The sequence below is a fragment of the Mytilus edulis genome, chromosome 8, assembly GCF_963676685.1.
Source record: "Mytilus edulis chromosome 8, xbMytEdul2.2, whole genome shotgun sequence".
In the NCBI taxonomy this organism is placed as follows: domain Eukaryota; kingdom Metazoa; phylum Mollusca; class Bivalvia; order Mytilida; family Mytilidae; genus Mytilus; species Mytilus edulis.
The window spans coordinates 40,785,421-40,797,657 of NC_092351.1; the positions used below are offsets into that span (position 1 = coordinate 40,785,421).

Sequence of the window (12,237 nt, forward strand, 5' to 3'; positions counted from 1 at the left end):
TTACAGAGACATCATTTTGCTCAAACTATGTGTATAGTAAATACTGAAGGATGCAATATATATGAAAATTTAATAAGTAAGGTAAGTGTATTTTCAAGATAGAAGAATGAGCTGTTATGGATAGAAATCCACCTTGTACAAATGAATATCAATACATCTGTTTACCTGTTCAGGCGCGGATCCAGAGGGGGAGTTCCGGGGGTTGGAACCCCCCCCCCCCTTTTTTTTGGAGATCAATGCATTTGAATGGGGACATGTAATTGGAACCCCCCTATATTCCTGGGTTAGGACCCCCCTTTTTAAAATGGCTGGATCCGCCCCTGCTGTTTCAGGTTGAAAAACCTCTATGCAAAGTCTAACTGTTTGAAAATCAAATGTTTACAAGAATCCTACATAACAGACAAAACAATCATCTTTTATCTCGTATTCAAATGTTCCAAAATCAGTCAGTATTATACATGTATATGTGAACTTGCATAATGTAGATTTCTATTTTATGCAGCTCAATTGACATCATTAGACTCAGTATGAAAATGTACAAGACAAGACCAATAAGAAGATTCTTATTTCTAAATATGACCATGTATTAACTTAATAATATTTAACAAAGTATGATATGTCCATTTTTGCAAGGTCCAGGAGCTGAAAAATAACCTTATTGCAACTTTCAATCTAAATCGAGATGTAAAATAAATAATATGCAAAAAACGAAAAAAAGAAATTTGATTCTTTTGTAAATATAAACCAAGTTTATCATAATTTGAAATGTTTTTGATAACAATACTTTTTATTTTAGGATTATCAACATGTTTTAGACTTGATGAGAGATATTATTTTAGCAACTGACTTGGCTCATCATTTAAAGATTCTAAAGAATATCGAAGCTATGGCAAAAGGTAATAATCGGGGCACATGATAGTGCTTGACTTAAGTGACAGGCTTGTCTGAATTTTATTCTCTCAGCATCATAAAAGTGAACTAAAATAGCCCTTAAAGTTTGAAGATTCACTCTTGAATCTGATGTTAGGGCTGTTCCAAAATTTTTTGGTTGGGGATGAGAGGCACTTAAATTAATTGAACATGGGTGATTACATTTTCCTTAGAATTTTGTAAGAATTTTAAGTAAAAATGAAAGTTTTTATTTTATGTGTGGTCAGGGTCTTAAAAAAGTGCTTCACATGCCCTTTTTAGTTTAATTCTGGAACAGCTCTTACAACATAATAAACACCAGTTATTATTGAAACAGTTTGCTTAAGCAAATGAGGAGAATTATAATTGCTTGAAGACTGGTGTCTGCCCTGATTTCCTCACTCTACATGTTCTCTTGGTTGTTTTAAGGACTTACACTTAAATTTGACCACAAATAACCCATAACCAAATAAAAAGAAGATTTGTATGCCATGGAAAAACATAAGAAACCAAAATAATTAACTAGTGCTAAGACAAAATATTCCTTATTCTTACAAGAAAGAACTAATCAAATTTTAATGAGCAAGTTAACTTCAACTCAAAAATTCTGGTTGATACAAACTAAAACAAAATACAATGGAACAATATCTTTTTCTCAATATCAGTTAACTTGTTTTACTGAAAACACAGAGAACAAATTGTTATACAGTTTATTCATGACAAAAACTTTAAAACAAAACAAAGGACAAATAAACAGACTATTCTGACATCGGACTCTGACTTCTCTTAAACTGAGTTTTACTGTGCGCATTGCTGTGCGTTTGTTTTTTCTACATTGGCTAGAGGTATAGGGGGAGGGTTGAGATCTCAAAAAACAGGTTTAACCCCGCAGCATTTTTGCGCCTGTCCCAAGTCAGGAGCCTCTGGCATTTGTTAGTCTTGTATAATTTTTAATTTTAGTTTCTTGTGTATAATTCGGAGTTTAGTATGATGTCCATTATCACTGAACTAGTATACATATTTGTTTAGGGGCCAGCTGAAGGACGCCTCCGGGTGCGGGAGTTTCTCGCTGCATTGAAGACCCATTGGTGGCCTTCGGCTGTTGTCTGCTCTATGGTCGGGTTGTTGTCTCTTTGACACATTCCCCATTTTCATTCTCAATTTTATTACTATTCCATTCTCACATGCACTTCAAAAAGCAGGGGTTATAATAATAGGATACACTAAGCAAATGAGTAATTAATGAGTGAAACACATGAATTTTAAGGTATTCATAAATAAAATACCATGTATAAAGTAAAAGAAACATCCCATAGTGTGAGAAATCTTACTGAACTTTCTATGTACATTTCTATATTGTCATCATTCATGTTTTTACATCCTGTAAACTTGAGTTATAAAGCTTGAAAGGAACAACAAATAAATTTTCCTACATAATGGAATTAATCACAACTGTGACAGGGCCATCACATTTGTCTTACAGAGTGACACAACAATTTCAAGTTTACTTCACACTGCTGTGTTCCCTAAGTCTAATGTTTGTAAAACTATACTTATCCCTTTCCTCCATGGATTTTTTTTTTTTACATACTTGATTCGTATAGGATTTTTTCAGTGATGTGAAAAAATAATGATCAGATTTAAAGTATTAATGCATTGCGAAAACAAATTTTTCATCAATGAAATTCCAGTCAGATGTTCTCATGAATATCCTTTTTATATTAGATACATTTATTTTGAAAGTCTGATGAATTTTCCTAGGTTATACGTTTCAACTGAGGCACTACACAGACGTCGAAAGACGTCATTATGGAGTAAAGGGTTATGCAATCAGTGAAGGCATTATCATGTTTTGATAGTTTTACATTAGTTAAATATCAGTTACTGTAATTCAAAATAGATGAATACTAATGCAAATAAATAGATTCATTATCTTAATATACATTTTTTTTACAGATAAATTTGAAAAAACCAATCTTAAGCATAGAAAACTATTGTTATGTTTAATAATGACAGCATCAGATCTCTCTGACCAAACAAAGCCATGGGATTCAACCAAACATATCGCTGTAAGTCATTGCTTAACAAGTAGTTTTAAATAACATCTGATGTACACCAATAATCTGAAAGTTTCACGTATGTTTCTCAGTTCCTGAAATCTTGGCATTATTCTGATATATCAGGAGGATATCATTGAAACTTATTTAGAATTGGCCACATTTCAATGGAAGTTTTGCAACAATTAAGGAAATAATAGCAAAAGCTTCAAACTAGATGTATGTGTGAAGCAAAATATTGTCCTATGAAACATTGTCCCCCAAGACAATATTTAGTTTAAACAATATTTTATTCAAATAAATTGAATTGGATTGGGCAACAGGCATAGCCTATGTAAGCCCTCTCCACAAAACAAGGTACAATATATTACATTCAAACAAAGCAACACATGCACAAACATAAAGACAAAACAGAATTAATTTTTCAAAAATACCTCTTAGCTGACTGGAATGATGTTATAAATAGTTAGCTCAGATCAAAAGTATGACTATTTTCAAAATGCTTCAAATGTAAACTCAGAAAAATTAATAAAAAATATACTATGAAAAAAAAAAGATTAAGTTTTATAAACTCCAACATTGATTTAGAGGTCTCATATTAAACTAAATGGTCTCCAGTCAGCTATCTAAAATAATAAATTCAATAACTCATTTTTAAAACAACATGTTTGATATCATGTACTTATTTTTACTAAATTATTGCACCTGAAGAAAAACGACAGCGAGTAGTAACCATATTGATACATTAAAGAATTATAATAATATAAAAAGAATTTAGAATGTTAATAATAAAAGACAATATTTCATGACTGTATCATTAAATATTGTCCTCATCTATGAAAATATGTCCAAAAAAGGACAAATTTTCATTGTGAAATTTTGTCTATATAGACAATATTTCACAGATGAATACTATGAAATTTTGTCTTGTTAAAAAGAGGTTGTATTTTGTGTGTATTGAGACAATATTTCATAGATAGATTGTCATGAAATTTTGTCTTACAAAGAGGAGGTTATCAACATATATCATGTTGGATATTGATATTGTATTTGACCAATAATAACAATTGAACACAAATTAATATTTCAGTTACATTGTATTTCTGTATCTCCAAAACGCTGTCCCAAAAAGATTTGTCAATCTAGTATTTACAAATTAATACTATTACATGTAACTTACATTCAATTTTGAACATAAACAAGTGATTGTCGGTTCATTACATATATTTATACAGCTTAATGTAGAACTATAGAACATACGTTATAGACAATTATTTAATATATAATTAACCATTTATAAAGCATCCATGCGAATTTGAAACTAGCTTATGCTAAAGTAGATATTAGTTTGAAATATCAAATACTTACTTTCCAAAATAATTTCAGTTAGAAATCTAAAAGTGAGCATGCTACATGCTCGTGTACTATTCCAATTTTGTATTAATCTGATTAAAAATATTTTTATGGACAGTATTTCACAATGAAATATTGTCATGGACAGTATTTCACAATGAAATATTGTCATGGACAGAATTTCACAGTGAAATATTGTCCAGAAGGAGGTTACAAAATTTCATGGACAAGGACACTATTTCATAATTGAATATTGTCCTGGACAGTATTTCATGATGAAATAGTGCCTGCGGATAATATTTTATATGAAATTTTGTTCGACGGACAATATTTTATGTTACATATGTGTGTTGATATTGTTCTGCTGTTTATGTTTAAGCCTATTACTATGTATATTAGACAAGGGAAATTTGGCAACGATGTTGCAATCTTATTTGAAATTAAATCTGCAAGAACCATGTAGGACCATGAGAAGATATATTTTGGGTTCAATGACCCTAAAATCAAAAGTTTCTGCAGTTTGCAGAATTAAACATGGAATCTATTAACTTAGATTAGACACTGTCTTGTTTATAAAATGAGGAAATATGGTATGGTTGCATATGACACAACTATCCAGCAAAGTCCAAATGACTTTGATTGCCATCTACGATGTGCAAAACTCATAACAAAGAGTCAGCTTTTAGAGGCTATTTCACTTTTCATGATATTTCTATGCATTGATAATATATTAACACATATGCGGTATGTTATCTTATCCAAAAAAAAAGCCTTCTTTAAAATTTTCAGATTCTGTTTTTAATTTACTCAAGTGTTTCTCATTTAACTTGTCTTTTGGTATACCGGTACATCATTTGTATTTATGATATAAAAATTATGATGAAGTATTTATTTGTTTTGTAGGCTTTAATCTACAATGAATTTTTCTCTCAAGGAGATTTAGAGAAATCATTAGGTAGAACACCTCCTGAGATGATGGACAGAGAAAGGGCTAGGATACCAGATTTACAAATTGGTTTTCTAGATCATATAGCATTGCCTGTTTATAGGTAGGTAATAAAAAGATCCCCATCATGGTTATGTAAATTTTCTAAATTGTTCTGCAAGTGATACATATTTAAGAGTTTTACATTATATTGATATCTTTAAACATATATTTTATTTTAAATTGACTGCCTAAAATTGGGTCAACACTTTTGCAAAATGTTAAATAAAGGTAAAATTTCCCTTGAATTCCAGAGTATTACAAGACTTATTTGTGGAAGCTAAAGTGGTACATAATACTGTCAAAGAAAATCATAGACACTGGGAGAAAATATGTGCTCTGATCAAGTTACGGCGAGGAGGTAGCTGTGAACAGATGAGTTATGAACAGATTTTAGCTTTAGAAGAGGAAGCGAATAGTCTACCAGAAGACGAAGTTAAAAGTGTAACACAAAATGGTCACTGACGATAAAATTATTGTGTGTTGGTAATGTTATAAAAGATGCTCGAGTCATCTAGGGTAAAGTCAAGTGTGACTGATATTAACATGCAAGATATTGTTATTAAGATGAGATTTTGTAACATGAATAGTAAATCAATAGCTTGTAACAGATGGTATAGAAAATACTGATTGTTCAATAATATTCATTTTGTGATAGGAAAATAACAAGGCTTTCCATATATAATACTTTTATTGATATTTATATTTTTACATATGACGGAAATATCATTTAACCATTAGAAGTATGCAAATGATATTTTAACAATTGTTGATACACTTTTAATAAAAAGGAACTATTAACATTTTAAAACTTAAAAACTAATATACTTTACACTGGACTATAAGTACTTTATTTCCTAAATCAGAGATCCTATGATATATTGCATTCTTGGTTGTATCATGTTATATATACTAGTACTCAGTAATATATGAGTTATTTCTTACTTGATTAAAAAGGGGGGAGGAAATTTCTGACAGTAATTCTGACTTTTTAGCTCACCTGTCCCGAAGGGACAAGTGAGCTTATGCCATCACTTGGCGTCCGTCGTCTGTTGTCGTCTGTCGTCGTAAACTATTTCAAGAATCTTCTCCTCTGAAACTACTGGGCCAAATACTTTCAAACTTTAACTGAATGTTCCTTAGGGTATCTAATTTATAAATTGTATCCGAAGTTTTGATCTATCAACAAACATGGTCGCCATTGCTAAAAATAGAACATAGGGGTCAAATGCAGTTTTTGGCTTATAACTCAAAAACCAAAGCATTTAGAGCAAATCTGACATGGGGTAATAATGTTTATCAGGTCAAGATCTATCTGCCCTGAAATTTTCAGATGAATCAGACAACCCGTTGTTGGGTTGCTGCCCCTGAATTGGTAATTTAAAGGAAATTTTGCTGTTTTTGGTTATTATCTTGAATATTGTTATAGATAGAGATAAACTGTTAAACAGGAATAATGTTCAGCAAAGTAAGATTTACAAATAAGTCAACATGACGGAAATGGTCAGTTGACCCCTTTAGGAGTTATTGCCCTTTATAGTCAATTTTTAACCATTTTTCGTAAATCTTAGTAATCTTTTACAAAAATCTTCTCCTCTGAAACTACTAGGCCAAATACTTCCAAACTTTAACTGAATGTTTCTTAGGGTATCTAGTTTGTAAATTGTATCCGAAGTTATGATCTATCAACAAACATGGTCGCCATTGCTAAAAATGGAACATAGGGGTCAAATGCAGTTTTTGGCTTATAACTCAAAAACCAAAGCATTTAGAGCAAATCTGACGTTGGGTAATATTGTTTATCAGGTCAAGATCTATCTGCCCTGAAATTTTCAGATGAATCAGACAACCTGTTGTTGGGTTGCTGCCCCTGAATTGATAATTTTAAGGAAATTTTGCTGTTTTTGTTTATTATCTTGAATATAATTATAGATAGAAATAAACTGTAAACAGCAATAATGTTCAGCAAAGTAAGATCTTCAATTAAGTCAATTTGACCAAAATTGTCAATTGACCCCTTAAGGAGTTATTGCCCTTTAAAGACTTTTTTCACAATTTGTTCATGTTGACTTACTTTAAAAAATCTTCTCCTTTGAAACTGGTGTATCAATTTCAGCCAAACTTAGGCTAAATGAGTTTCAGAGTATCTAGTATAAATTTTATATTTTATTTCCTTGTATGTCAAGAAACATAGCTCCTATGGCTAAAATAGAACATAGGAGAAATTGATTATTTTTTTTGGCTTTTGAAGAAAATAGGACGATCCAAAAAACATTTAAATAAATAGAAAAGCCAAAATAATCATTGATGAGAGATTTAACCAAAAGAATTAAGGTGTGCGATTCAGGCTCTTGAGAGCCTCTTGTTTTTACTTTTCATGTATAATTGTTATTAACAAGAACCATTCATTAGTCTAAAGTGTTTTAATTCAAAAGGCATATTATGTTTGAAATTGTCAGAAGTTTTCACTAGAAATTTGTAAAAATTATAACATGGAAAAGATGATGGTTTTGCTTTGGTAAGTCTTTGACTGCATCTTTTAAAACATTTATAGAAAAAGAATAAAAAAAACATTAGTCAATGTTACTGCCAAGAATATGTTTTTAATGGTCAGTTTATTTTAAATATGAAATAATTACTAGCACCTATGTCAGATATTTGTATATGAAACTAGTAACATATATGAACATATTTCTTGAAAAAGGGAGGTGTAAGAGAAAATGTGATGTTTTACATTCTGCAAGCATGCTTTTAATGCATTGTATTTTATCAATTAGGTTTGCTTTTAATTCTATATTTATGATGTTATGAATGAGTATAGGATTGTTAAGTTATAACATTGTTCATCTACTTGTAAAGATCCATTTGAATGGCTGAAATAGTGTTAAGAAAGTTAAGTGGCAAATCATTACTTACTATATTGTTATGTTAGTGTTATATATGTGTGTTTATGATATAAGTTTACTATGTTATGAATGAATTTGTTGATTTTATTTTAAATTTTATTATTTAATCTTTAGTTTATTTATATATTTACATTATTATCCTTTAAACATTAAAAACCATTTGTCATAGGTTAAATTCACAAAACAAAAAACTTTTTTTTCTCCCTGAATGAAACCATTTTTACCAGTGGGAGGGCTAGCGATATGATTTTATTGTTTCCCAATGTGTAACTGAAACACATTTTGTTTGAATTAAATGAGTTGTATGATTTTGAATTAGCGATACATTTCAGTATACAAAATCTCGGTGATTTCACTGATATGCTGTGAAAAGATGCTCCCTAGTCTTTTTATATGCAATCTTTTCATAATTCACAGCTATTTATGCATAAAATTTCATTTTTGTAAAATATGGGATATTTAATATTAATTTATCTTGGTTAAAAGAATTATGTTATGTTTTATTTGAATATGATTTGATGCAAGTTTTAACTAGAATTAAGTTGGTATGCAGTTGGACAAAAAGTTATATTTTATTGCTCATTATTAGAATTCTGCCATATACAAATATGCAAGTTTATTTTCTTGTCATTAATTGAATGGTATTGGTGTAGAACAAAAGAAATGATATAATGTAAAAGATTGACTCAAATTTTTCCTTCTATTTAAGGAATGTCTGTAATATTTTTTGTCTATGAAGAAATAACATAAAAAATTTGGTGCACATTGAATAACGCTTATAGCGGGTTATTAAACAGTGTGCACCACATTTTTTATGTTATTGTGAATAGACAGAAAAATTTTTACAGTCATTTCTTATAATTTAATTCTAAATTCTATTTGAAACAGTAGAAAACCATGAAAAAACGTTGATGATGTCACGGTCACATGACTAAATTATGTCTATGGGCTGATAACAAAATAATGTCAGCCAATCAGAATACGCATTACATCCAAAATTAAATTATAACATATTACAGTAAAACACCTCTGGTCTAAGGATAGTATATTTTTTCCTAAGTTTGACTTAAATATTTTTGATTTTCTGCTTTTCAACAAAGCACTCAGTGTTTAGGAGTAAAAGCAAGATGAGTCAACTTAGAGTCAAATTAATTTAAAATAATATGTCATTCCTTCATACCTACTTATCTTAATTTTCTCAGTATTTACATAAATTGAAATAAAAAACTACAATTTTTTCTAGATCTAGTTATGTTTTATTTCATATGTAAATTTTCAAATGGTGTCATCTTTTTAATTTGTAACAGTGTTAAGTATTTAGTTGTAAACATTTTAGTTACATATACACAGTATGCAGTTATAGCTCTCTTTGCTCATAGATATTTATAGTTACATATATGCAGTCAAAATTTTTATCAAATTGCTAGCAAGTGATTTATTCTTTGAAAACCTGACATTTGTAAATGTTCCTACATTATGCAATCATTATATAAGCTGATACGGAGCGTAGATAACAAATCTTTGATTTATATGTCCAAGGTGAATCAAGTGTGCATACATGTCTAATCTCTATATAGAAGTCAAATGTAAAACACCCATTAAGTGTATGATGTTTATGATATAATATAACAAACATGCTACATATGTTATACAAAATTTATAAAAAGAACTGATATTTTAAAATATTTATGACATAATATTAACTATGGTTATGTAATATGATATTTTAATGAAGAATATTTAGAGTTTCATGCATTTTGAAATGGTTTCTTTTTTAAGGACCTTTGGGTTACAGTTATACAGTTCTCCATGTATTTAGTCTTCTTTTGCTCCACAAACTTTTCACTTTGAGTGATTGAACTACATTGAGAGTATGCATTAATTATTATACATTTAACTATGTTGAAGCATGATATTTTTTATATCATATCTCTTGTTTTTCATATATAGGTTTCACATGAAATACTCATTAATTTATAATGTATTTTCATTCATTTCTTTGTTCATATTATGTTAGAAAAAACAGTATAAAATCAGTTCATTACCTCATTTTTATTTTGTATTTTTTTCCAAATGTTAGTGCTAATTTGAACTTTTTACATCTGTTAAAATTATGTGTTGGATATAAGTTACCATGTTGATATAGAAAAAGAATTTATTAACTAATAGATAACAGACAGTTTTCATTCATGAATATGTGAGAACAGCATCGAATATTTACATATTTTATTGCCGTTTAAAAAGACTACCTGAATCTAAAAATGCATTTAGCATGATGGTTAACTTTGATTTCTTAATTCACAAATTGATAAATATCTGAGGGACTTTCTGCCTATTATTAACTAAAACAATTCAGGTAGATCATTTACTTCTGTTCAATGTGACAATATTTTGTCTTATGTCTCTTATATTTGATTTGATGATTGTATTATTTTAAAGCATTTTACCTCTTTAGTAAGGGAGACAATCATATTTATGTACATGTTTCATTGTCTTATAAACACACAAGAGTATATGTATTTTATAGAGAATAAGAAATAGAAAATCATTTATATTAAACCAGATACGAAAGTCCTAAATTTTGCTTACATCACTTATGTTATAACATATTCAGCAGACTCAAGGTATATAAACTAATGTGGTTTTTCAGTGGTATAATATTTAACCATGTTAACTGAACAATTTTCACCCAATTTTCAGAACAAATCATTAAGTTTTTTATGCCATTGCGAAACAAAAGTTTGTACTAGTTGAATAACTTTACTGAAATTGTAATTGTTTATATCAGGTTCTCCGTATTACAGATAATTAGTTTAAATTTTGTGATATTTGAAAGCACTAACACACAATCTAAAAAGATCTCCAAACGTTAGGTAAGAATGTTCTTGTTTACTAGTAGCTACGTTCTTATACATAAATGAAAAACCGTGAAATATGTTCACTTTGTTGTCTGTAAGCAATCGATTATTTTGATTTGTTAATCTGCTATCAAATTGCTTTATCAATTTGTTATACATTGTATATACAATTAAGTTGTGCATTTGAATGTTAAGATATTTTTTCGCCAGACTACATTAACCTTTGTTATCTATCTTATCACTTGAGATTAACATTTGATCTTTAAATTATTATGTTAAATTATTTACAGTAATATATTTCAAGTATATTCATGCATGTATATAAAATGTTCATTATCATAGTTTTATGCATTATACAGTTGGTGGAATATATTTTTCTATAGTTATTTAAGCATACTATTATGATTATATTTAAGGCAATTTCATATTTGTTCTGTTGGCTAAACTTTTTAAGATAAATATTTTTAGAGACGTTTGAAAGTAACATATGCTTAACTTCCACATTATTGCTATGTAATAACCATTCTTTTAACAATCACATCTAACTGCAGATATATTGTAATGCAATTGTCAATTTTTTTACAATCTTTATTAAAACCCAGGTATCGTGTAAAACCAGACATCCAGAGACTGTACAATCTATATTTTAAAAGTATACATGATATTTATGCATGAATCTGAAGGAACTTCTGATATTAAACTTTTTATGTTGTCATTTTGTTCATTATTAGAGGATTGTTTTTTTCATTTTCATTGTTAATAAAAGTTAAATATTATGTATTGTTATTTTTATCAATCCAAATTAAAAGATATGTAAATGTACATTGTCTATAAATCCCAAATTTCACATTATAAATGCATCTTATTTATTCTTTTCATTTTATAGAAATTATGTTTTTCCCCCTGTATTTTTAGTTCACATGGCCCATGTGATCAGTATTTCTTTTAATCTATAGATTGAGTGTTATAAAACATTTTATAATCTTCTCAGAAACCATTTGCTTCAACAAAGAATATTATGCATGATGGATGACTTAATGGTCCTACATAACAGTTGAGCATAACATTTTTATATATTAGTTATCAAAGGTACCAGGATTATAATTTAATACTCTAGATACACGTTATGTCTACATAAGACTCGTCAGTGACCCTGGGATCAAAATAGT

The 12,237-nt window shown here is 29.0% G+C and overlaps 1 protein-coding gene across 10 annotated transcripts in view; it reads left to right on the forward strand.

Moving 5' to 3' along the window:
• LOC139485571 (cGMP-dependent 3',5'-cyclic phosphodiesterase-like) overlaps positions 1 to 11,844 on the forward strand; it is a 114,429-nt gene extending 102,585 nt beyond the window's left edge. For 8 of the 10 annotated variants that reach the window (XM_071270160.1, XM_071270165.1, XM_071270158.1 and 5 more), the window contains 5 exons: positions 7 to 81; positions 797 to 896; positions 2,866 to 2,978; positions 5,223 to 5,368; positions 5,559 to 6,015. In XM_071270160.1, the coding sequence (XP_071126261.1) occupies positions 7 to 81; positions 797 to 896; positions 2,866 to 2,978; positions 5,223 to 5,368; positions 5,559 to 5,769 (645 nt within the window). In that variant the 3' untranslated portion in view covers positions 5,770 to 6,015. Of the gene's footprint in view, positions 1 to 6; positions 82 to 796; positions 897 to 2,865; positions 2,979 to 5,222; positions 5,369 to 5,558; positions 6,282 to 7,651 lie in introns of those variants that run through there. The other 2 variants (XR_011655341.1, XR_011655342.1) reach the window with 2 other exon arrangements.
• Positions 11,845 to 12,237: the final 393 nt, after the last annotated feature.